Source organism: Telopea speciosissima, chromosome 7 (assembly GCF_018873765.1).
Source record: "Telopea speciosissima isolate NSW1024214 ecotype Mountain lineage chromosome 7, Tspe_v1, whole genome shotgun sequence".
Classification (NCBI taxonomy): Eukaryota; Viridiplantae; Streptophyta; class Magnoliopsida; order Proteales; family Proteaceae; genus Telopea; species Telopea speciosissima.
Genome location: NC_057922.1, coordinates 20,782,478 through 20,809,820, shown reverse-complemented (window position 1 = coordinate 20,809,820; position 27,343 = coordinate 20,782,478). Strand labels below are relative to the sequence as shown.

Here is a 27,343-nt window from a genome sequence, read left to right as displayed (position 1 = left end):
TTATGAAACACCCCCTGAAATGGGTCGATACTCAGATCACCCCCTCATATTTGAAAATACTCAGATCACCCCCTGCATTAGAGCCCTATACTCAAATTAGACCCTACCGTTAGTTGACTGATGAAGTCAGCTAGTTAAATTTTTTGAAAACCCTAAACTATCCTTGAGAAGAATATAATTACTATTTTACCCTTAGATCTAAAAACCCAACTTGTACAATTAAATTTACAATACTACCCTTCCTTCATCTTCAACCTAAAATACCCCACCCTTTTCCTGCAACTTTGCTCGCAACACCGCCACCGCCTCCGCTGTTGGCGTACCTCGTGGAGAAAGGTGAAGATTCAACGAACCAGCCTGAAGGGAAAAACCTGTACAACCAAATCTCAATATTACCCCTGCTCCTTTCATCTTCTCCGTCTCCTTTCCTGATCGATTGCAGCGGCGGGAGCATACTCTCCGTTCCTCTTCTCTATCTACTCTCTAATATTCTCTCTCCCATCCCAAGTAATGTCTCTCTTCTGTTGTCTCTTTATTTCTTCTTCTTCCCTTTTCTCTTCTTTATTTTTGTTTCTATTAAACCTACATTGTTACTCTGTTTTCCATGTAACACCAACAGCCCCACAAAGTTGGATCAATCTCCCTTGATCCTCCGTTTCTACTCAGATTTTGGGGGTTGAGGCCTTACCTTTGGGCAACCCATCCTGTTGAACCTAAGCTCCAAAGCTGGCTGGAATAGTGGGTTTCAAAACCACTTTCAAATCTGAATCTAAACCTACCGCCACAAGTAGTTTATGTCATATTTCCTTGAAATAAAACTTGATTTCCGATATTGTTATTGCCCATCCCTAAGAGATCTATGTGTTACTAATCTATGCCTAAAAGCTTAGATCAAACTGAAACCTGAAACCTTTGTAATGAGTTTTATCAATTGCATCGAAAGAGGGTTTCCGCTGGCAATCTCTTGCTTTTATTGCACTCATCCCTCTATCGAATTATTGCAGGTGTTTTAGAGTTTCTTTTAACTAGAAAAGAACCCTGCAGCCACGCTGGAAATTCCCCTTCTCCCTCCTCTGCTTGTTCGACTGCTTCTTCTTCCTCTCCCACTTCCTCAGATTCTTCATCATCATACGCATGTGCTCCACCTTCACCCTCCGATTCGACATCCGAACCGATCCCAGGTCTTGTATCCTTCCTCAGCTGCTTCTCACTATCCTCTCCTCCTTCCTCATCATCACTCGTTTTCCTCCTCCGCATCGCCAAGGTCAGCATCACCTCCTCTGGATCGCTCTCATAATCAACTTCTTCTTCACCTTCGACCGCCATCTACTCTTCAATTAACCTAAACCAGAATCTCAAATCCTATAGAACAGAACAACACCCCCAAAATACGAACTTTATACAAAACCTCACAACTTCTTGACAATTTCAATAAGAAACTCTTAAATTTCTTGATTCAGACCGGTGGCTGCCGGGATTGATTTGCAGGCGTGAGGAAGCAGAGGCGGCAGCGGCGGTGCTGCCTGGGCGAAGCAGAGGCAGTGGGGTATTTTAGGTTGAAGATGAAGGAAAGGGTATTGTAAATTTAATTCTAATGATTTAGTACAAGGGTAAAACAGTCCGTTTACACCAACAACTAACAGCTATGAGGGGGTGATCTGAGTATCGGCCCATTTTTAGGGGGTGTTTCATAAATTTTCCTATAATTTATTCTTCTTTGTTTGAATTACAACATGAACATATTAAATCAATTTTCTTGTTTATAGTTGTATACTTGTTTTGAGGAAGATGAATTATGTGTTTTTATCGAATATTTCCTCACTATAAATTATGAATTTAAGATTTCATTGTGCCTCAAACCCGAAAACAAACCGATCTAAACCAATAATAACTCGAAATTGAAAATTTGAAATAAACTGAAACTGCACCGGACCGAAATTTCTTAACGGTTTGGTTTTGGTCTCACCATTCCAAGACCGAAACCGAGCCGAACCAACCGTTTGACACCCCTAGGTGTTGCTGTTAAAAACAGTAAAGGAGGATTGTGCGGGCGAAGTGTAAGCACTGTAGATCCTTTTCTGATACATCTATGGAAGAATAGTCTGCTATTAGCTCAAAATCTTCAGATTGGAAACAATACAATTCTTTCAGAGTCTAATTCTTCAGTTGCTTTCTTAAATTCCTCTTCAGCTTCATAGGGATGCTCAAATTCTAACTAAAGGAGCATCCAAACATTTAAAAAATGAACCCACCTCTTCACTTCACCCAGTTGTAAGTCAATTAATATCAGCAAAACTGCAGCAAATTTAGAGCCACTATACTGAAAAAGATAGTGAAATATTGCCATTTTTATCTCCAAGTTCACAAAATAGAGATTGTAATTTGCAAATTGACAGCACAGTGATACAAGATAAGTGGGCTAACATAAACTACTGCATGAAAAGCATGCTGAAAGTTAAACATAGATACATAATACACACACACAACATTCTTTTACGTTACGATCAGTTTCCAGTTGGATTTTGTGATTGAGAAATGGACTGCAACTTCATGTACATATCAGAAGAAGCAGAAGCAAAATCTGACATCGCTCTGAAGAGCTCAGGTAAGTGCATCTTGAGACTACTTAATGACTTCTCTCTCACCTGCCTGCAAAGCTTCTGGTGGACTTCCACTTCATCCTCTAACCTCTTCTTTAGGATATCAACTGCATACTGCCTTTCAGTGATAGGATCCTTGTGGTTTGCATCATCAGTCCTCTCCTGTTCTGTTTCATCAGTTGGCATATGGCGTTCCATGTATTTGTGGTACCAGTCATCAAAAGCCCGGCTCTTACGCATGTACTCCTTCCTGGTCTCTTCACATTTTTCCTTCTGTTTCATCTCTTCCTGCTGATGCTCCATGATGGCTTTGACAACAGCAGCAAAGGTGGATATTGCAGTCTTGGCCAGCTCATCCGGAACATTCTCAAGATGGTCATGCCAGGCATGCAGAAGGACCTGGATTGGGGGTTGCAAGAGCCTTGGTGGGGAAGAGACTTTCTCCTTCAAACTGCTCTCAATAGGGATGATGTTTAGTTTTAGCCAGAGATTGAGGGCACGAATGTACTCTTTCTGATGGGCCACAAGCTTCTGGAATTGTGAATGCCATTCCTGGAGAATATTCCAAAGCTGGATGGTACGCTCATGGTGCTGACTGCTTGTTTCTTTGGGAGCATGGGAGATATCAAGGGATCTGATGTCTGAAACAATTTTAAGCTGGTCAACATGATGAGCATGCATTGATTCCCACATTTTGCCCATCCTGCGGTAAAGATATTAGACACTAATTAATGGCCTCAAAATTCTCTATTACATGTTACTACACTCTCCAGAAGGACCTCACTTAAAATAAACAATCAGACAAAGCAAATTAGTAATTGCCTTAATAAAAATTTTGCACCAATTTATTGTTTGTTACTTCACAATGTGAGATTGATAGTTGAGAATTTTGTGGCTACACATATGCACAGCAACTGAACAGGGTGAGATCAACATTCAGATATATTCCAAATGAGCATAGAGTTTAGCGAAAATTTTGGGCATACACCAACTGAGTCCTTGGATTAGTAGGGTAGAGTGACGCTCAGCAAAACAATGGGGATATATGATGCAAGCATAACCATTATACAAGATGAGAAAAGTCGCAAAGTACAGATGGACATTGGATTCAAATGAAAACATGGGACATGATCATTTCCTAGTCTACAAGGTGAGATGATATTAGGATAAGCACCTTGAAAAAAAAAGGTGGGTAGGGCGATCTAAAATGCATGAAGCCATTATAACGGAAAGGTGAACAACAACAACAACAACTCAGCCTTATCCCAACTAAATGGGGTCGGCTACATGGATCCTTTCAAAACAAAGTAGGAAAAAACTGAGATCCTCACAAAGGGAAAGGAAAGTAAGAGGAATGCAAAATAAAAAGAAGAAATGGGATAAGAAAAGTGAGGAATGGAAAATGAAAAATGAAAGAGAGGAAAGAGGATAGCCCATGAAATCAGGAAAATCTCAGCTACATGGTGTCGACAATGTAGATCCTTGCCCTCCAATAGGCTCATCTGAGGTCATACTTGGCACAAGACTCAGACTATGCATGTCATTCTTCACAACCTCACCTACAGTCATTTTAGGCCTGCCCCTACCTCTTGTAGCTCCTTCAATCAATATTGAGAACATATTGACTTTTTACATTTAACTAGAGAACAATAGCTGCAAGACATACACTATTCTGATGGTTTTGATATAAGAAAAATGAAAATCTCCATCGAGTCAAACTTATGAGGTTCTCAACGCCTTGTATCATTTATAGTGACATCAAACAAGGGCATGACCAAGTTGGTAATTTTGTAGCATGTGTGGATTATTACCTAGAACAAATGATCGGTCCAGTGCTCAAGGCAGTTCAGACAGATCCAGTTAATATATGGATGTAAAGTAATCATGTGTCAAATCATTAGTTATAATTTCAATTTTCATGGGTAGGCAGTAAAACACTGGTAGTTAAGAACCAGGCATTAGATTGTTCAACACAACATTACAGTGGCATGCTTAGCCCTTCCCCCCCCCCCTCCCAACAACCCAAAGGCGGGGCCCATAAAAATGAAATTGGAATGCATAAAGTGAACAATAAACTGAAGAAAATTAAAGAACTGTTAAAAATTCAAAAATACAAGAGATTATCCTCAACACTCTCCATACTACATCATTTTACATGTAACATATCTTTGACAATTTCACCAGAAGAAACTAAGATGGTATTATCATGGTCATTGATTAAGCAAGTAATTCATGAAAATTTCATCATCCATCAACTTAACAGACAGTATATAATTGGAGACTCAAAAACTAATATAATAAAATAAAATCCACTAAGTCTTTAGCATTAGTGCCAGTATTACGGTTAACTATATCTGAGTGTCGTTTCTGTCATTCTAATACCTGTATCTCTGTAACATTGCTCTTAGGCTAGCTGTCTCTTGTATTTCCATTTATTCCCAATTCCCCATATTCTTTTGGCTCAAGTTTCAATGCACACTTCTAATCACTAAATCGCACAGCATTTAAAATTTTACAGTGAGGTGTTTCACACCCCCTTCTCCCCCCCCCCTTCCAAAAGAAAAACAAAACATACATATGCATACTGAAATAACAGCTTTGGAATTTAACTTGAGATGAAAGAACTTTCATCATTTCAACTGACGTCCACTTCTCTATTTCCCTTCCTCTCCCCCCACCCTAAGTGGGCACATGCACGTGATAGGCAACAAAAGCGTTAGTATCAAAACAAAAATGAATAAAATCCCCTAATGTTGCCTCTACCCTCTAAATAGACTGGTATATATCAGAGTGACATAGATAAAGGGCTAGTAAGCATTTGAAGGCATCTAATTTAAAATTATTAGATGATCCAAATAACTGATGCAACAAGTTTTGGGCGGCATGTTAACTTACGCATCAACAAGGGCAATGAGTTTGGGGTACAACTGATGGTCACGTAAACGGTTTATTTCAGAGACTGTTGAATCCATTGACTGCATGTCAACTATGTATCTTGTGTGCAAATGACTCACTGCAGCTTTGGTTCTCTCTAGCGCCTCAGAACTAGCTCCACGTTTCTTTTGCTTATTCAGCAAACCAACCTTTCTCTGATATTCCAGTTTCATAAGTTCACCAGCCTTTCCAACATAATTCAAAATATGATAAAATTTAGTATTCAGAGCACAAAAAGAAACATGATTGGTGCAACCAACCAAAAAGGAAGAAAAAAAAAACTTGAATCAGAAACTGCACATGCATAATATGTTGACCCAAGAAGTTTATTCTAGCCAACTAAAAAAAGGCACTGAATCTTTTTAAACTTCTTATTATTTATTTTCTCGAGAGTTAGTTAGGATTTTGGCGACATTGCAATTTATTGACTGCAATTCAGGTTGCCAACCAATTGCAAATAGGATCAGGACCAAGAAGTGAAAAGGGTACATGTTGCATTGTTGTTTAAATGTAATCTGTCCCATTATTCTATCTCTACTTATTTCTTCTGTTGATTTCTGCTCTATTCTTTATTCTTTTCATCTCTCCTTTCTTTATTTGCTTCTTTTTCCCACCTTTCTTTCCCAGATCTGTAAGAAAAAACTTAATGACCATAGTTGTCAATTTTCTAAGGCGAGCCTAGGCAGTCTAAGTCATGTTACATAAAGAAGGGGGTTTTGTGTAAATCATTAAACTTATGTTTTATTAGTTTTGATTTTACAGGGGGACTTCTGTGTAAAATAATAAATTCTTTCCTTTTACTTAGAAATATGAGAGGGTCTTCTTCTTCTTGATGTCGGTTATGGTGGTGGCAGTGGATGCCACTGCAACCTTCTGGTGTTAGAGGCAGCTGCTACTGCTTCTTCTCCATATTATTATTCTATTTTTCCATTCTTTCTCTGGGTTTTTTCCCCAGCTCCCCTCTTTTCCTTCCTATTTCCCCCTTTTCTTATTTTTTCCCTTTCATTTCTTCCTATTTCTGTTTGGGTGCCTTGAACAATATGGCAAGCAGACGCCTAGGCATTCAAGAACCACCTTGTTGCCTAGGCAACGCCTTGACAACTATGTACTGAACTGCTCTTCTAAGAGTTATTTCTCATCTATTTCCCAGTTTCTTCTTCTTTAGACCCCATCAGCCCCAACACTCTCCCACCACCTCTTTATTGTAGTTCAGCTTTATAAATCTTCAAAATAGGCGATCCCACATCAAAGAATTTGGGCCGGTGCTCCCAACCATTTTCCTTGACAAACTGCATATATTAATGAAAGAGAACATAAAACAAACACAGCCTACATACTCTAACCTTATTCTTTTATCAAAATTAGAACTTTCACAATACTTGATAATTACATGTTGTATCACAAGTATATAAAACATGTGTTTGTGTGAAGGAGCGTATACAGACATTTATTGGCTGCCTGGGTGATCGTCTACATTATAGGCACACATTGGGTTGCCTAGTGCACTCCAATACCCTTTCCCCAAGGACCACCCAATTGCCTGAGGCATTACATAGGAGACACCTAGGTGTCACCATGAAGCCTATGGCAACATTATGTTGGTGTCGTATTCAACACCAACATTTCTATGGCTATTATGATCTGTTTGTGCACCCTTGTGTCCATTCCCTTAAGGGGTTTTTGCATTTGGGGTCTCCCTTGTACATTTATTTGCATGGTAGGTATGTCAGGAAAAGCTTCTGCAAATAAGGCTTTTGAAAAACAGGAAACTCCTTTTTGATAGCAAGATGACTCAGATACCCCTGCCTTTAGTTATTACTGTCATATTGTCATTGCCATGCCTAAATTGCTACCAAGAGCAGTTTTCATTATATCTCAAAACTGGAAAAATTAAAATCGAAAATAAGGAGAGGGTTCTCTGAGAAAGCAGCATAGGGGAGTGCACCCACAAGTTGCGACAAAACGGTTTTGTACATTGGAGGGCTGCAAGTTCATTTCATGTTAGGAGGAGAGAGACAAACACATACGTGCTAGCATACCCTACCCCAGAGGATCAAGAACCTTTTCCCTTGAAAATAAATCAAAACGAAGGAATGCTTTTACAAACTGCCACATCAAGTGAAGCTAGTTCTAGAAGCCACCCATAGTGGTAAAAAAAAAAAGGAACAAACAGAAGTAGAAGAAAGCAGAGAAAAGGAAAAAACAAAAACCTCTACGCACAACAAAGAAGCAGACATCAAACCCAAAAATAAGCCTAACAGGGGAGAAAAGAAGGTAGAGCCCCACTTCATCTTCCCAACTGTCTTACCCTCCTCCTTTGCAAAGCTGCAACTCTTCCTTCACCTAGAAATCTCAAACTGTTTTCTCTTTCCATCATTAGCAGAAGTCGGAGTCATTATTTACGTTCCCGGCCATCACATTCCCTAAGTACGCTGCCTAGTGCCTACCACAACTTTTTATCAATATCGCCATAGGGCGTACAGAGGAGACATCTAGGTGTCACCGTGAGGCCCATGGCGACACTATTTTGGTGTCATATTCAACACATGTTAGCAGCAGTGATGCCAAATCAAAATTTTACAAACATGAACTATTTCTTGCAAGCATTAGGGTATTTGAACAAAACACTAAAGCCGAGTTTCAGTGTTACCTCTTCGTACCACAAGCATAGTACACCTCCAATGGCATACATCACTTGAACTTCAGATGCAAACAAGGAAGACATGGGTATCCTCTAGCAACGATTGCACGAGAAAACAACAGCAAACGATCCCTTCAAAGGTTCAAAACCCGAACTCACAATCAATGGAGGATGAGAGGCCAGAAGAAGATAAGAGAGAGACTAAAAACCATGGGCCATTTTCTCTCTTCCCTTAGTTGCTCTTTTATAATTTTGCAAGACTCTATCTTTGTAGCATACTAAAGGCCAAGTGGTGGGATCCTATTGGATGATCCTACTTAGGTTGCCTTAAAGGGGTCTAACTCAATTTGAGTAGATAGCATTAAGAGGACAACCCTATCCAAGTAACTGAAACTATTTACTCATAAGTGCAACCTAGGATGGACATAATTTAAAACCCCTTTAAGTGATAGAGATAACTACATTTAAGTCTCTACACTTGACGATATCGCATAGTGGATTTATTCAAAAACCCTAAACCATCGGAACAACTTATTCAGAGAATCCCAATCATAGATTGGACATAAAACTTTTATAGAACACTCCTCTTACGTATTATTATCTAGGGGTTTTGTAGTTGGTGTATTTACTTTTTCATTAGCAGGGTGTAAGCTACTCGATTGCTCGCTTCATCCCCCCACCCTAGCATAGCGCTTCGCTTCCGATTATTTAGAAGAATCAATTGACTTCTCCCTTCTTCATTGATCTGGGGGAAATGGTGGGCAAGGCCAGCTAAATCAAGCCAAGCCCATTTACGATCCACTGATCAAATAGCAAGACTTTATGAAAAAGGCAGGGAAGCGAGATATCTGCGTGTGTCACCAAGCAGGCCCAAGCTGCCCACAGAAAAACCTTTAGTCGCAAAGCAATGGGCAGCAAACGTCGCCTTCGGACTAGCTGCTTTATCCTTCATGCTTTAGAGCTTCCAACATGGAAGCACTTCGCTATTACACACAGAATCTTCACCACCCACCCGGCTCGCCCTTTCCCTGTTTTTAAATAAAAAGGTAAGCTTGTTAGGCCGGCCCTCGAACTGATGAACAGGCTAGCCTCTGTTAGTAACTAATCCTTCTGGTCAAACCGAACGGAATCTGTGTAGTCAAGTTTCATGCTGATAGGGGCAAATCTGAGCCCTAGGAGATAAAAACAATTCACTGGCTATGGATCCTTAGAAAAGGAAAATCGATTAAACCATATACTCCACCGCTTGTGCAAGCCCTCGTCAATTCCTTTGAGTTTCGATTTTGCAACAGTACTCCCCAAGCAGAGTGTTTCACGCGTTAGCTGGGCCCTTGATCCTGTCATGCTAGCAATATGCTTAACACATGCGAGTCAGACAACGTTTTCGGAATGAAGGTTTCAATAATATTTAAAAGCATTTGTAAACAATTTATAAAACTGCCACCAAGCTCAGAATTTCGTCCAATCACAGTCAAATAATTCTCTCAAAATATTCACTCCATTCAGGAAATGGATTTCATGTTGAGCATCTCTTCCATTAACAGATGAACAATTTGAATCTAACCCACCAATATATAGCCATTGCAGGCATCAACCTTTGGTAGACCAAGACGCACAAAATAACTATCGAAGAGAATCTCGTTGCTTAAACAACTGGCGGATGTCCATGCAAGAATCTCAAGACAATCCACTTCAATACGCATACAATATGAATACTCACATTTCTATTTTGGAATCATATTACAAGAATATATAATACAATGTGACAACCCTATGAACAGAATGCCCAATTTTGTCCCTCGTTGCTAACACTTTAAGATAAAACCTTAGGACAACCAATCGCATATAAAATGATACTGCAAATTATTTTAATTTAAGCACTTCAAATTATGTTTGATGGACATATATATCCAATAATCTCTCATTTGAACATCAAAGCCAATGTCCTACTAATTTAATACTCATGTTCTCAACAAGTTTATTAAATACATTTTGCGTCAGTCCCTTACTCAACGGATCTGGCAGATTTTTTGCAGTATCAACTTTGGCAATACAAATATGACCATGTTGTATGATCTCCCTAACGAGACGATACTTCTGCTCCACATGTTTATTCCTTTGATGCGTTCTGGGTTCCTTGGCTTGTGCTATAGTTCCTCTTCTCTCCCAAAATCACAATAGTGAACCCTTAATGTTCTAAGTAACCGTTCCAAAATCGTAAAAAAGACGAAAATATTTGGAGTTGTCTCCGCGGTTCATGCTGCCCGCTCTTCATAAATTAACATTCCATCGTGTGACAATGTGATCAGCACAAGTACAATGATATCAGACATAAGGCCTCCAGTTAGGTATAAAGCCTTCAGAACAGTTAGACCTTAGATAGCTGAATTTGAGTAGTTTACAAATAGAAAACTCAATTGGCAACAAGGCATTGACAGATTGGGGCAGTTATTGCAGGATTTTTCTTTTTTCAGATAGATACTTATTCTATGGGGGAGGGATGGAAGATGAGAACCAGGAAACTTGAACCCAAGACTTCTTGGTAGGGTGGGATTTTATGCTCCACATGTCTACCAACTGTGCTAGGCAGTTATTCTCAACCTTGCAGGCATTTCAATGGCCCTCCATTTCCAATTTTAGCTCATCAACATCTTGGAGGCAATCTTTTCACTGTCAACAATATCTTTAACTTATGCACTTTGTAGTACTACTACCAACTACCAGAAATACTTTGACAAAGAAGAGCTTTCTCATGTCATCAATACCTATGTAGTGAGGTTCATGTTCTCAATGTCTTCTGAATATATTTGATGTGCATCCTCCTCTGACCCATCTTCTCTTTTGGCTAAGTAGAAGTTGTTGGTTGGATAATGGTGTGCTAAATTTTCAACTTATCACATTTTAAATACTTCTATTGAGGTATTCTTCCTGGCATCTGAGTAAAAAGAACCTGCTTCACTTCTGTAAACAGTATTCAAGTAAGTACACTTAGTGTGCCAGGCTGGCACAGTATCCTCTCACCCCTTACTTTGGCTTGTGCTTTGCAAATTTGAGTTGAAGCTGATATCAGAACTTTTGGGTATAACTAGACTAGACCCAGGCTTGGAGTTAAACTACTTTTGATCCATTATTATCAATAGACAGACTTGGTTCCACCTACTAATTCCCCCTCTGTTCTCATATATAATATAAGGGAAAAGAACGCTATTTGGTTGCGTGGCCCACATGGTTCCAGCGCCTAGACACAGAAACGTGCAAAAGTACCGCACTGCCCCATGGCAAGGCAGAAATCCCACCCAGAACGATGCTGGAGCGTGCGCTCCCATTGGCCAGCATGCACGTGCAGGCTCTAGAGGCCCAGGCAGCAAACTCTTTCCCATAATATAAACACCAAAAAATTTCCCACAACATAAATTTTTTCTACTACTCATTTCACAAAAATCATAAGCAATAGGAATTTTTGGAAAGATAATAGATTCAAATAAAATACATCCCCGACTGTGGTACAGAGATATGTAATGAACGCAAGGAAAAACATGTATTTCGAGTATAAATACCCAATAGACATTTGAATTCTTCTTGAATTTTCCACATATTCTGTAGGCAACTGTAGACACTTTTCAAACAAACCATAGTTTCTCTCTGTCCGTTGTATTATCCTGTTTTCATCATTCTTTCAACTTCTCTTATTGACATTCAAAGCATTCATGATGTCAATCAGAGACAGCAGAACATAAGTAACAGGGCAACTCATAGTGATTCAATTAATTATGCTGAGATAAGAGGTCCATACTAGCGATTCAAAAATGATGTGACCTCACAGAAGCTACACATCACTAGAAGCAATTTAAGATGGTAGGCACCATAACAACAAATAAAAATATCTGATCAGAAGAATTCAGTTGGGAAAGATGGCATAATATTTAGTTGAACATTACAACGCACGTTGGCAGAACCTAAACTAATGGACCAAGTGGATGAAAAAATTCCAATTTTCATAACTTAATAGTTTGATCTCAAACTGAACACTACCAACAGAAAAAGAAATCCACCTGAAAAAAACTAATAACAAATAGATGAGACCATACGAACAGTTTTGACGCACCTTAACTTCATCATAGAGTTTTTTCTCCCACGCTAGCAACTTATCCAGTACAGTAGCATGAGTTTCAAATTCTTCTGAATCAAAATCATCCTTTCCATCATTAGCATTTAAACCTCTAAAGGTCTTATTCCATGTAATAACACGCATAACTATGGCAGAATGGTCAATGTGTCCTGCATATAAAGTAAGCTAATTATGTGTCAATACAAAAATTAAAACTTTCCTATGACATAATAGAAAGTAAATATTACTGACACAGATTAAATGAAAGAACTAGTCGCACTCAAATTCCACGTATACCACAAAGATTCTAATAAGAATAATTAATAATAAAAAACCAGTTCTTGATAAAAGTCAACTTGTTTCTTCATTTTAATACCCATTTGCATAACCAGTCTCTTAATGAAGACAATTACTGGATTAAAGTATCCCATCAGATAATGTCTCCTTTCCCCAAGCCCCCAAAAAAATCACATTTAAATACTTTAGAATTTTGAAAATTCAGAGGCACGGTAATCTAAAATCCAAAGAAACTTCGCATGGGATATCAAAGGAAAGGAATGATGAGTAACCTCGATTGTCTGCGAAGTTGGAGTGGTAATGCATCCGAGTAGCCTCAAGCATTTTCGAAACTTCATGAGCACTCTCTGACGCCCTAAGAAAATGATCATCAAGCTTATTCAGTATCTGCAACAGATTAACACTATTTGCACCCCTACCCACTCTCTTAACCTCAGCAGGCGCCGTGTTCGAATGTACATGATGAATTAGCTTCCCATTCTTCGAAGGCTTCACCGCTGCCATCTCAGTCGACTCAATCACCATCTCCGGCGACCGAGGCTCAATGTTACCAACCTGACCTCCAACATCAACATGACCCACAACACTCTCTGTTCTATTAAACCTCATCGCATACATCCGACTCTCAGTCTCATCTTTCACAGGCCTAATCTCATCTGGCTCACTCAAAGAAGGACCAGCCATGTTCTCAACCATGGGGAAGAAGTAATCCCATGACATCATGCCCTTGGACTCTGGGGGAAGTGGGGTATGGTTATCAGGCGGGGTACGAGGTGGAGATGGCGGATGCAGCGGTTCGGCCGTCACTGCCCTTCGACCTCCACCTCCACCACCGGAGCTGTGATGGAGACGGTGGCGGCGCAGATTGAGTTCACTGACTTCATTCTCGTCGTCTCCGTGAGGAAGGGCATCGGCATTGTCGTCTGCATCGTCGTCGGCGTCATCATCGGCATCTTCCTCTTCACGGATGGTGTCGGAGGGGTTGGGGATATGGTGGGACTTGGAGACTGGGAATTCCGGCATACTAGTGGCGCGTTGAAGAGGAGTAGGGGAGAAGTTGGGGAGAGGAGGCGGAGGAGGTGGAAGGGTTTCGATGGGTGGTTGTGGGGTTGGCTGAGATGGGCGGTGGAGGTCTTGGACTTCGCCTTGGCCGTAGTCGTTCAGGGCGGCACCAGTGTTCTTCAGAGCAATGGAGTAGGCAGAATGAGCAGCGGCGAAGGCGTTGCGAGCGGTAACGGCATCTTTCATGAACTGCTTACGCTCTTTACAGCGAGATACGGCTTCTTCGTTCTCGATCTTGGATTGTGTACAACCCATTTTGTTTGTTTTGAAGATTTGAACTTGTTGGGTGGGTGGATTTTTAGCTTCCTCTGCAACTGAGTTGGTGATTTTGGTGGCTTCGTAGGGTTGCTTTAGGGTAGCGTTTCCAGTACACGAAGAACCTCACTGCATTCTCTGCAGTTCTGCAGCTCTTTTTCCTTTTTCTCTGTACAGTACAGTGTGAGCTCGAAGATCTAGATTGAGCGGAAAAGAGGAATCTTTTTAAAGTTTTGAATATAGTTAAGGTCCGGACCGGGACGGACCAGCCGGTTCGATTACGTGTCAGAACAGAAAAGGATGGTGAAGGCAGCTGCAAGCTTGCATTTTAAGCTCACAATAGAATGCAGGTGCAATAACACGTCACCACTTTTGATTCCCGAGTTGTTTACCATGTGTTATGATTACGCCACGTGTAAGTGGATGACGTTGACCAAGATTCTATGGATGACCAGGTATGTGGATTTTGGACCGGACCGGATCAGTTCTAGTCCTAGCTATTATAGTATTTTTTATTTTAAAATTAAAATCAAATTGAACCAATTAATTAAATATTTAAACTTACCATGGGGCTCTAATCTCTATATATGGATGGTTTGGTTTTTCATTCACTTTATTGGGCCAAACATTCTGTGTGTTAAAAATTGGCCATTGAATTTGGATCATTCAGGGGTAGGTCGGTCATTTCATCCACCTCCATATGTTTGAGCGTATATTGTCTTGCTCTTAGTGCAGGGAACACTTCCCCTTGTATTTTTTAGGACTAATTTTCCCACAAGCCACGGTGAAGGAGGAAAGGAATCTGACCATCAATGGTATCGATATTTTAAACCTAAACAAATAGGAAGAGTAATAACAACCTTAGATTGGCAAATGTTTCCTTCACCATGGGGTGAAGAAAAGCTTTCTCATATTTCTAATATTTTCATATAATTTTCTTCGATTGTATATAAGCCATGGTTTGAGGAATAGCTATCGATATATCTATACCGATTTTGATCAACCTATATTTAGGGCTGTAAACGAATCAGATTCAACTTGAATAGTGTTATATCTGCATCCGCATCCGATTAACTATCGGACAGATTCAGATAGTGCTAAACAGATACAAACATAGATACGGATAAGATATTTTATCCGTTTACATGTAAATATAACTTTTTTGAATAGCTACAGCCTATCCGTATCTGCATTCATGTAGCTTTCGAACGGATTCGGATAATGCTAAACGGATACGGACACAAATATCGAAATGGATTTTGACTATTCATTTACCCCTAGCCCATATTAGCTTTAATTGGACAGATTTACCCTTGTTTTCTTTAGACAAAAAAATAATTAAAAACTTTTCTAAACAATGATCGGCTGCTGATCCAAATGCTCCAGGTCGCGGTCCACCGATCAATTAGGAGTTAGGACACCACACCTAAACAAGAATTGGTCATTCATTTTCCTTCTTCATTCCCTTCTAATAACCGTCAATAACTACCATCTTCTCTCTCAAAAGTCAAAACACAAAAACTCTTAAAACTTTGAAAAAACACCAAAGAAGAAGAAGAAAGAGGTTGAAATATTAGCTAGTGTGGCGTCAGAGAGGTAGTTACTCTGGCGCCAAAATGAAATTGACGGTTGTGGCATATCTGATTGTGGCCACTATCGTCCTCGTCTTCCTCACCTTAACACCAACTTCCCGCCACCACCACCACCACCACCGTCACATAGGTCGCCGCCTGGGACACAAGCATGCACCGTTCGATCCGTTGGTTGGGAAGTTGGAGAGATTAATGGAAGAAAGATCATCTGGTGGAGGAGCAATTGATAATGGAAACCATCATCATAGTTTAAGCAGTGTTACTACTGGGAATAATTGGGATTCATTTTCCGGCAATGATGGTGATGAATTGGATAGAGAAGAAGAAGAGTATTTAAGGGATGAGGAGGTGTCGTTTAACATAACAAAGAGGCTGTTAACTATGTTTCCTCTAATAGATAAGGATCCTAAGGATGGTTATATTAGTTTGAAGGAACTTGAGAATTGGAATGTGGAAAGAGCTGTTGAACGTTTGAATTATAAGACCATGAAGGAGATGAGGCTACATGATTTGGATGGAGATGGCTCTCTTAGTCTATCTGAATGTCTCCATCGGTTCTCCCTTACAAATCTAGGTACTCTCTCTCTCTCTCTCTCTCAACTTCAACCTCAACCTGCATTCAGGGCATGCAATGGTTCCAATAACAAAAGCTCTACCTGGTCACATGCGATGTGCCAGACACAGGGTCATGCAAAATGGCTGTCGTGCCCTCAGAGAATTTTGCCTTTTCATGGGGGTGCATTGGTCATTTTATATGGCCCTGTGTCTGGGTGCTAGGGCCGTGCACCACACGTGACTAGGCAGCGTTGTTTCTCTCTAGGGAGAGATTCCCTCCGACACCGTGTGCAGTTTTTGGGCAAGGGGTATTTAGGATTTTTTTCTAGGGGATGCTACCGTATTTCGAGTGCGGGCGTGCAGTTTCAGCCCACACACTAGTGTCATGGGGATCATTTCCCCATATATATATATATAAATATCATTATCTAATCATAAATCTATTTTCTAATGAATCTGATTTCTATGAATCTCGATATAAGGATCTAATTTAATGTCTTATACATCAAAGAAAGAATCTCCTCAACAGACACCAATATTTGCTGAATTGGATGTTAGATGGAGATGAGGCTGGAATTTTTTTTGTGACACCATGCCGGTGATCCTCCTTCCAAGTCAAATTTTCATATATATTTGAGTTTGTCAATTGGCAAAACAAGCAATCAAAAAAGTAGGGATTATCAAGACGGTGTATGGGACTGTTGCAGAAGTGTATGTTTGTACAACTTTAGTTAGGAGGGTAGATGATTAAATTTGAGTTTGAAATTTGGTAGAATGTCTTTCAGATCTTTCTTTAGACTTCCAATGGCTGGATTAATCACAAAATGTACTCTTCCACATGGCTAAACTGGGTATGCTTGTTTTGGGAGATTATTTTTTTAGCGGTTGTAATAAGGGAAAATTTTCTACTGGTTATAATGTTTTAAAAGAATGACCTTGCTTTAGTACTAAGTGTAGTTTTTATGTGAGAAAAACCTTGTACATGGTGGACTGTATAATTGAGATAAGTTTATAAATTTGACATGTAATCTATCCAAGACATTCCCATCTAACCAATGATCAAAACGACTGAAGGAGAACTAAAGAAGCATTTTCTAATTGCATTTTTCATTTAAATCAATACACAATTTATATATATTTTTCTACAACTTATGATGAAACAAATGTTAATAAGCAGAGAAAAATGACATGGCTCCTGGCCAAGCTGGATGGTGGAAGGAGCAATTCAGTATTGCAGATGCAGATGGCAATGGATTTCTCAACTTTGCTGAACTAAATGAGTATGATCATGATGAATCACAAGACTACCTTATTGCTTTATTCCTCTTATTTATTTGTTTCAATGAATTTGATGGTCAACAGAAAGCAAAATTTATTGCAGTTTCTTGAACCCTAAAGATAGTGAAAATGAAGAAATTCAAGTATGGTTGTTAAGAGAAAAGATTAGGTTAATATTCTCACCTTTCTCCCTTTTCAAAATGTGTTTTCCTTATAACCCATGCCATGAAACTCGTAATAAACCAAAGTTTTATCCTCGTAATATATTTGTTTTCTTGTATTTTAGGTACATGGGCAATGATAAGGATGGAAAACTCAATTTTGTCGAGTTTCGTGATCATGCATATGACATTTACAAGTTTCATGCTGAATATGAATATAATGTAAATGATATACCCAAGCCTGAACAAAAATTTGCAGAGCTTGACTTTAACCATGACAAGTACATCTCTATCTATCTTGTTTTTATCTCATTTTTAGACTTTCTTTGCTTGTTTATGACAATTGAAATTTTGCAGATTTTTGACAGTAGAAGAATTGTTACCCATACTACATCAGCTTTACCCGGGAGAAATCACTTATGCTACATACTATGCAAAGTATCTAATTCGCGAGGTTAGTGATTTTATTGCATATGTATACATTTGTCATCAATCTTGCAAAATAACCTGAATTATCTGAAATCAATAACAAGTCCTCAAATCTGAACATTAATATATTTTCCTCATAAATTTTGAGGAGCAAAATTATTTATAACAGAAAGCTATATTGACCTTACAATCTCTCAATCACAATGTCAAAATTGCTCAGGTTGATGCTGATAAAGATGGGAAGCTTACAATTAATGAAATGCTCAATAATGAAGAAATTTTTTACAGCAAAGTGTTTGAGAAAGAATTCGATAACGAAGAGGACAATGAAGATGATGATTTTGACGATGATGACGATTATTATTTTCATGATGAGTTTTGATGAACCTTTCACTATTATTTCTTTTAGTTCAAGTCATTTGGTAGGATTATTCCCCACAATTATGATAATTTTCCACCAACATAAATATTTTTTGGCTGTGTGTGGATTATGGATGTGTAATATCAGTGTAAATAGGTTGGAGCAAATGTTAGTTACTGCTAACTAATGTAGTAATCACACTCTTTGATTTCTTATGTTGATCATTTACAAGGATTAGGTATCAAATTAAACATGAATTGGTAGAGATCAAACTAAACAGCAAAATATTCATTTTTGGATCTTTTAAGAAAAAGTGATAGAGATCTTGGAAGAGACTTGCAGTATATTTATAATATGTGGTTCTTGTTTCAATAAAGCTCCAAAGTCTAACAAGTACACAGTCTGGACATCTTGTTACTACATAACCATGATGAGAAAATACCAAGAATACCCCTATTTAATTCTCTTGTAATGCCATGTATATCTTAACCTATTATCTTATCATGTAACTAGCAAAGGGTTCCATCTGCAAGTCTGTGCTGGATTTTGGAGTATCAAAATCTGAGTCAATGTTAGTAAATTTATATTATGATTTTTTTTCAGACTATATTTGTGAGAATCACTAGGTTCAACTTGTAACCGCACCTTAGGGGCAAATAAACTATTCTTAGTTGATGTGGAATACTTCAATGATAGTGGTGGAGATAAGTGGCCACCTTTCCCTATCCCATCCCCTACAACAACAGCAATAATTTAGTCTTATCCCAACTAAATGGGGTCGGCTACATGGATCCTCGCCTTCCAATCAGCTCTATTCAAGATCATACTTGATACAAGGCCTAAGCTAAGCTATGCATGTCTATCAAGATTCCACCTTGTCACTAAGTAAATTCAAAATTTTAGGTCGTCTTTGGTATGATTCTATTTTTGTTTTCATCTTATTTTGGAGAAAAATTTATGGACCAGAAAGAGAAATTATTTTGAGAACTTCAGTCACTAACAACTGGTAAGTTACTATTTACACAACTACTGTAGCAATTAATGGGAATCTAAACGCCACAATGGCGGTGCGGAGAACAGTAATATCTGTGTGGGGCCAGCATGGTCAGAGCATAAGAGAAAATAATAAAGAAACCATGTAAGCAAATAGTACTCTGGCATCGTGGTAATCCTTTTCCCATTAAGTCGTATATATGATATCTGAATTAAATGGACGAGAAACACTTTTTAAATAGTATGGCTTAAAGAATTCAACTAGAATGAAATAAGATAGAAAAAATACGTGAGTAGCTTATGGTTAGAGGAGTGCATTTAACCTTCACAAAAATGGGAAAACAGTTTTTCTTCCAAACCAACATATTTTGAAGGATAATCAAAATTTAAGGCCGATGGCAACCATAGTAAGAGGTTTACATAACAAGATGCACTATGACCTCTTCCTTTGACCAAATTTGACAGAAAACATCAACAAGTTCCAGAATCATCTTACATAATCATCCTGTGTTCAAACAGTGTTAGTTCCCACCAATATCCATGAACATCAAGAAAAGGAGAAACAGGAAAAAAAAATAAAACTCAAACCAAAAGGGAATGTTGGTACCCTTTTAAGAGAGACTTATTTTGTAGAGCAGTTGCTGTTCTTCTGGGCATGCCACCTCTCTATACTTCCATACCAATTCCACTGGATAGCTAGAGCTACAATACGTAAAATACCAGCAGCAACTACCTCAACAAAGGCAATTACGGGTGATCTCTGGGGTGATAAACCAGAGGTTGCTATAGACAGTATGAACCCTTCTAAGTTGCAATGTACAATAAATGTTCCAGATTTTATGCCATTTAATGTTCTCTTGGCAACTTCATCAGCCTTCATTGCACCAGAAGAAGCAGCAATGATACTGGTGAGCTGTGGCCTTACCTTGTTTTCTGCAACAAATGAGTAACATTCATGAAAACCCAATCTGAGTATCACACAAGTAAAACAAATAATAAAATAATTAGTAGCTGTAGCAGCAAAACACCAGCAACATGTCAAATTAGTTAGCCGACCTCAACCATATGACCTATCTTGTGTTGCACTTTCCCCATGTATTGTCAGCCACCAAAACATTTTTGAAAATATTGACCTTTCAACAATTTTCAAAACTTCATTCTCCATGTGGCAAACTCCCTTTGACGCAGTTCAAAAGAACAAGAAGACCAGCAGCAAACCAAGCCATTAGATTGGACCAATAAGCTTAATTTTGAGTGTCCAATGGGTTATATTGATCATAGGCTGACTATTTAGTATTTTTGGGTTTTCCATTGTAATGGGCCAATTCCATAAGCCCAAATATGTGGGATTTAAGGCCCTAAGGGGGATTAGTGTTAGTTTCTTTGCTCCATTGTGACCAAGAGGTCACGGGTTCGAGTCTGGAAACAGCCTCTCTGCGAAAGCAGGGGTAAGGCTGCGTACATTATGACCCTCTCCAGACCCCGCAGTGACGGGAACCTCATGCACTGCATACGCCCTTTTTTATTCTTTATTTTAGTAGTGTTTCTAGAAGGATTGGATAGATATGCTACAATCCAGCCATAGTTTCTTTTTTGAAGAAGACTTTAAGCTGTAAGGGACACCCTATTTTGCTTGTTCATTCCCTTACAACTTAAAGTCTTCTTCAAAATAGAAATTATTCTTGAACTTAACAAAATAGAAACTATGGCTGGATTGTAGCATATCTATCCAATCCTTCTAGAAACACCACTAAAATAAAGTATAAAAAAAGGGCGTACCCAGTGCACGAGGCTCCCGCCACTGCGGGGTCTGGAGAGGGTCATATGTATGCAACCTTACCCCTCGTTTTGCAAAGAGGCTATTTCCCAACTCAAACCCGCGACCACTAGGTCACAATGGAGCAACCTTACCATTGCACCGAGGCGTGCCCTCTATTTTACATATACAGTATAACATTAGCAAATAGCAACACTATGAATACATATGCATCTCCCATGACAGTTCATGTGGTAATTACACAAGCACCATAGTTCTCAAACAATGTGTCCTTGAAATAGCTTCTAAATCTATGGGGCTGTCACTCTCAAGATGCACTGATAAATTAGTGGGGGTGGGGAATCTTTTCAAATGTATTATACTTTATTTTAACGAGTAATAAAATACGTGTTACAACAACAAACTACAAGCTTGAAGTCAGATTTCAAACCTTCAATAAAACCTGGCGTTTCAGTGTCAGGAGGGAATATAAGGGACACATGGATGTTATCTGCAATGACCTCCTGCTGCAATGCCTCTCCCAACCCTCTAAGGCCAAATTTACTAGCTGAATAAGCAGTGTAACCATAGATGCCCACCTAAAATAAAAAAATTCCAAGTCAAGACTTTTCACAATTATAGGAAACAGATTCCACAAACTTAAGGATGGTAGAATACTTATTAAAAATAAAACTTGAGATAAAAATAAGAAAAATATAGAGAATTAAAGCATTGTAGTGCTCATAACATTTAATCCATCGACAGTGGGGAAGAAAATAAGTAATAAGTTCAATAAATACTCTCTAAGAGAGTGCCCTAGGATCTAAGTTCTAAGAGAACCAAAAGAAAATAAAGGATCCATTCACCTGCTGACTATATGTTTACCCTTCACAAAAAGAAAAAGAAGATGACTATGACAAAATAATAATGATGGTACAGTAACCAACAACTCAAATAAGATAGCTCTCAGATCAGTAATTCAAAATGACCTCAACCCACTAAAGAAAATATTTGACGGAAATTAACTCTCAAGTCTCAGCAAAGAAGTTCAGATTATTACTTTTAAATGAAGTTCAAAAAAAGAAACCATAGCTTAAAGGAGATGATGAATAGCAATGTCTTTAAAACAAAAAGAGCAATCAATGTAGATTTTCTACAAGACAACTAAAGCTTCAGAGGGGAGAATGGAACTTTTGGAAAATGGTTGAAAACAAATGGATGACTGATAAAACAAGGGGAAATTCCCAAACATTGGGGGTTGTTGATTGAATTAAGCTCTTAGACTTGACACTTGACAAATCTAGACCATGCAGTACCTATCCAATGGTTGGAATTCCCACATCACCCTTCCACATGGCACAACTAGGATGAGGACCATATAAAGAATCTTATGAGTTTTGCCTCTCTTCAATGAATATTTTTCTGAAGAGAATATAAAAAGGAATCAATGGATCAAAGAAATAATTTCGGAAGTATTTGACTCATGACTTCATCACTTCTTTTTAGGTAGCTTGACATAATTTTTTTGAAATGCATATACTTGTATGTTAATGTCATGAAATTATTAAATTTGCATATCATGTAGTCATTACTCACCTTGGCAAGGTGAAATGACTAATGTTCAAGTAGCCAATTTAACTGCACCGGTGCAAAAACAGATTTCAATAATCAAACCCTGCTAATAGCAGGGAAATAGGTTCTATCATTCTAATATTTTTCTTTTTATTTTATTTTATTATATTTATTATTATTATTATTTTTGGGTGGGGGAGGGGGGGTCACCATTTACTTATGAGAAAGAAAGCAAAGTACAACACAGTAATACAACAACAACAAAGTAGACATAAAATTTGAAACATAACGCTATGTAGGCGTCAACCCAAATGCCCAAATCCCCTAATAGAACAAAGAGGCATAGCCTTTCCAAAACACATAGGCCACACCATCCCTTGTAGAGCCGAGTCATCTGCCACCTTGTTATTACTTCTTGGTTTCCATCAAAAAACAATGCAAATACTTGAGGCTAACCACCAGATCTAATCAAGAAAGAGAGACCCCGTGATTCTCTTCCCTACATCTACATCCACCGATGACTTTGATTGAGCCTCCCCAAATGATGGCATGCTAGCTACTGTTCTAGTGTGTTTCATCAAAGATATATCATATATGTGTTTTATGAATGTATGAGAATAAGGTAGATACAGCTCTTGATAACAATGATATGATGCAAAAGGGTTTCAGAGAAGACTCAAAAATTGTAACCAATCCCAACCATGTTCTAAAAGTAGGAATTATAGGCCTAACCAGACCATGCAACTAGGGTAAGGAAAAATCCTCTCACCTTTTTAGTGGAGGTTTTGGCCTAAGGTTATGATATAAGAAAAATTCAACAAATATGGAAGAAACCAATATATTAGACTATTAAGGTGTAAATTGATTCTAACCTAATAAAAGATGATGATTAATGGGGAAATAAAGCAAAGCCATTTAAAAATATTATAATTATGGAATCCAATTAATCAATTGAAGAATCTTCAAGAAATCCAAGAAATTTATGTATAGACCAAGATTTCGAAGAAACTAATAAGAAATGATGAAAGTTTTCAAAGGGAACACCAAAATGACTTGAGTAGGAAGTAGGAACCCAAACAAATCAGTTGATTGGACTCCCTGACCTATGATTCACAAGCTTAGACAATAGTGGATGCAAAAACAGAAACTAAAATCACTAAACCACAGAGTATGAAAAAACCTCAACTCAATTCAATTTGTTATTACAAGTAACAAATAACATCCACTAATCCCATGTCTAGACTTCTATATACTAGCAAAGAGTACTCGTCTAACTTAATCAAAAGACATAAACCAGGACTCTACTTAAATTACCTACTTTGAAACAACAACCACAAACAGAACCCACTTTTTGGGAGAATTTCCAAGAACCCTGTCTCTCGTGGGTTGATTGCAATGATTTTTGGGAGGATTTTTTATCTCTATAATGTATGGTCTATGGTCAAACTTTCAAACCAAGCAGACAACCCTAAACCCCTGCAGTTTTAGGGTAACGGTGTCTACGATTTTAGGTTTTAAAACTATCCAGAAGCTTGCTGTTTGGGCCTCGTGCTTCTAGTTATTGTTCCTTGTTGCTGGTTGTTAATATTAGTTGTGTACTGAGGCCTGGGTGCTATCCCCATGCTTATCATATTGCTCCTTGTGGTTGGTTACATCTGGTTTATTCGCTATGACAGAATTATGCTTTATACAGCATTCAAAATATTTAGTTTCAGTTCATTAATTGTATCTCAAGTTCTATGGCTGATTGTCATTGAATAAAGAACTTTGTGCTTAAATCCCCTTGGGTTAACCTTAACCATGGGCTCTTTGGGTCCACAAAGTTTCACTGTTTTGGAAACTATGAGGCATTCAGAACCCAATTTGAGCATAATGAGTTGGTATAGATCATATCAAAATGATCTTGTAGTCTGTTCAGAGATCTTGAGCCCCTTATAAAATTTAGCTTTGAGTTGGTTATATTTTGAGTTCTGTGACTCTTTTTAAATTTCCTGATAAACATGATCTTTCTGCATCAATGAAGCTTCCTCATTTTGGACACTAGTAGGGATTTTACAAAAACAAGTTATACGCAATAGTTTTTCTTATCATCAGTAAAATTGAATCGAATCCACCATTGAAGGAGAAAAAGGGAAAGAAGAAAATAAGAACAGCTACAGAATCATCTCCATTAAAATATACCAACTGCAACTTAAAAATCATAAGAGTTAAATGATACCGCTATTGCATTCCATACCACTATAAACTGCAATTAAACCCCAAAAATACTCTCTGAACGTGCCCAGTATTCGTTTATATGAAACTACCATCTGATTGACCATAGCAAAAGGAACAGAAATCCACCATACCTGACCAGCCTGCGAAGACATGAGAGCGATCGAAGCAGGTAGACGGTCACCTCTACTCTTCATCCCAGGAAGTGCAGCTTTGATCAGATGGAAAGTACCCGTTAGATTCACATCGATCATGAACTTAATAACCTCCAAATCCTGCGTCTCCAATTCTTCTGGAGTAAAAACTCCTTGATTGCAAATAAGTATATCAATGGGGCCTGCATCATCAATTGCTTTCCGAACAGCTTCGTAGTCTCGAACATCAGCACTGAAGATGGAAACATCAATGCCAGTGGAGAGGCGGATGGAGTTCCGAGCTTCTTCAAGCTTGTCCAGGTTACGAGCAAGAATTGAAACTCGAGCACCCTCTGAAGCAGCCTGTTGTGCTAGGGCAAGACCAATGCCACTCGACCCACCAGTAATGAAGACATGGCGACCCTTAATTGGGATCTTCACGGACCTCGGGCGAACAATGAAGACTAGGATGGCAAAGATTAAAATAAAAGGCAATGGTATGAGGAGAAGGAAGAGAATGTTCTTGTCCGCCATTGAAGAAGCTTCAACAAATCAAAAATGCAATTACTAACTGGAAAACAAACGCATCAACAAGGGGGCTTATAGATGTTATCCAAGGAAGTGAAAACTAGTCCAGAGGTGTTCCCTTTATCAGATTCAGTAGAGAAAGAGATAGAGATTGACGTCTACCTGAAAATTTCTGCTCAGCAACGCCGGAAACCCCTGCAGTTCGACAGAGAGATCCGACAGAGGGCAACAATGATCCATTGCTGTCGTTTCCTCTCCTTCTAAAGTCAAACTGATTTCTTGACGGTGTAAATGACCATTTTACCCCTTTTCAATAAAATCATAAATTTAGGGGTGTCAACCGGTCGGTCTTGGTCGGGCCTAGCTGGGCCTCACTAATTTTACAGGTTGCACCATGTCCGACCGTTTAGGCATTCGGGCTTGCCTTGGGCGGACATGGTACGGTTTCATTTCGGTCAGTCGGTGTTCGATCTTTAAACGGGGCATCCTTATTCGGGCTAAACGGGCCTAAATCGGGCTCAAAACGGGTTAATGAGCCTTTTAACTCTGAACGGTCTCTAAACGGTGTGGGTTTACTCATTGATATGCAATCAAAATTTTAAGTTTAAACCATCACACCGTTGGGTAGTCACGGAACACCTTAACTCAAAATCAAATAAAGCTTATCCCAACTAAAATAGTAGCACAAAACCGAATAGAAGCGCATCTAACAGAGTAAGTAAAAGAGGACAAAATAGCAGCACAACACCAAATAGAAGCACATCTAACAAAGTAAGATCTAAAAACTAAAAACTAAGCTTCATTTCACCTACGGTAGTGTATCTAACCAATAAATGTCAAAGACCAACAAAGAAACAAACAAAAACAGGAAGTTTGGAGGGAGGGGGAGGGGAAGTTTATAAGTTAAAGGGTTGGGCTGGGTCGGGCTGTAACCAGTCGGTTTAGGTAGGGCCTGGAATTGGTCGGTCCAATCGGGTGCCTGACAGGGCTAGGACCTCACACCGGGACCGCCTAATTACTAAACGTGTCGATTCGGATCGGGTCGGGCTTTAACCGGGCAGGCTCGGTCGGGATTGCTGGGCCGGGCCTGGAATTGACACCCCTAATCATAATATCACCCCCAAAAAAAATGGCAAACACGATGGGCAAGGGTTTCCTGCTTGGGCCACCAAGGCTTGGACCTTTATCCCCTGTGGTTACCTGCCCGGTACAGTTCCTGCAATTCCTCTCATAGGGGGTTGAAATGATCACTTTACCCTTTACTCAAACACACTATCTGGGTGGAGTCCACTCCTCTCTTATTAGAGGCACTAGGGAACTGTACCAGACAGAGAATCACATGAGATAATTTTCCCCAAGGCTCTGTATTACTAACGTGCTATTTCTTCTTCTTTTTTTGTGCTCTTCAAATGAACTGGAGTTTTGGCACGGTTGTGATGGCCAATATTGGCATAAAAAATTGGCGTGATGGAAAAAAAATTGGGAAATTATCAACGCCACCCCCTAAGTTACAACCTTATTTTAATGCAACCCCATTAAGTACCCAAATATCAAATCCAATCAAAAAACTAACGGGTTAACTGTGTGTAATGCAAATGACTAAACTACTCTCTACAGTAAAACATTAAAAACCTAGTCTCGCCTCCCTTTCTTACCATTGGAGTTCAAAACTCTGAAGGAAAATAGGGCACCGAGCTCCATCTTCCATCCTTGTGACCAACACATTGGAGAACCTGCAAGTTTGCAACCAAACCGGCCAAAACTCGAAGTACAGACTAATGCTCTCCAACCTACCTTCTTCCTTTCTCTTGCTATCTCCATTCTATCTCCTCCTCTTTCTCCTGCCACCACAACACATCTTTTGTCCCTCGCT

At 38.9% G+C, this 27,343-nt stretch overlaps 3 protein-coding genes across 3 annotated transcripts; 1 reads left to right on the top strand and 2 right to left on the bottom strand.

Annotated features, from left to right (window-relative positions):
- Nucleotides 1–2,296: 2,296 nt before the first annotated feature.
- Nucleotides 2,297–14,071, bottom strand: LOC122668130 (protein ALTERED PHOSPHATE STARVATION RESPONSE 1-like). Its single transcript, XM_043864708.1, has 4 exons — nucleotides 12,853–14,071; nucleotides 12,281–12,453; nucleotides 5,496–5,719; nucleotides 2,297–3,303 (listed from the first exon to the last, which is right to left on the bottom strand). The coding sequence occupies exons 1-4, from the start codon at nucleotides 13,895–13,897 to the stop codon at nucleotides 2,505–2,507; spliced, it is 2,241 nt and encodes a 746-aa protein (XP_043720643.1). The 5' UTR covers nucleotides 13,898–14,071; the 3' UTR covers nucleotides 2,297–2,504.
- A 1,442-nt stretch (nucleotides 14,072–15,513) lies between these two features.
- LOC122668343 (calumenin) lies at nucleotides 15,514–18,455 on the top strand. Its single transcript, XM_043864928.1, has 7 exons — nucleotides 15,514–16,063; nucleotides 17,222–17,324; nucleotides 17,426–17,491; nucleotides 17,609–17,764; nucleotides 17,841–17,937; nucleotides 18,133–18,351; nucleotides 18,385–18,455. Exons 1-6 carry the CDS (start codon nucleotides 15,514–15,516, stop codon nucleotides 18,292–18,294), a joined length of 1,134 nt encoding a protein of 377 aa, XP_043720863.1. The 3' UTR covers nucleotides 18,295–18,351; nucleotides 18,385–18,455.
- Nucleotides 18,456–19,798: 1,343 nt separating this feature from the next.
- Nucleotides 19,799–25,629, bottom strand: LOC122670115 (3-dehydrosphinganine reductase TSC10A-like). The gene is made up of 3 exons (XM_043867080.1): nucleotides 24,943–25,629; nucleotides 21,474–21,621; nucleotides 19,799–20,199 (listed from the first exon to the last, which is right to left on the bottom strand). The coding sequence occupies exons 1-3, from the start codon at nucleotides 25,474–25,476 to the stop codon at nucleotides 19,889–19,891; spliced, it is 993 nt and encodes a 330-aa protein (XP_043723015.1). The 5' UTR covers nucleotides 25,477–25,629; the 3' UTR covers nucleotides 19,799–19,888.
- Between the last annotated feature and the right edge of the window lie 1,714 nt (nucleotides 25,630–27,343).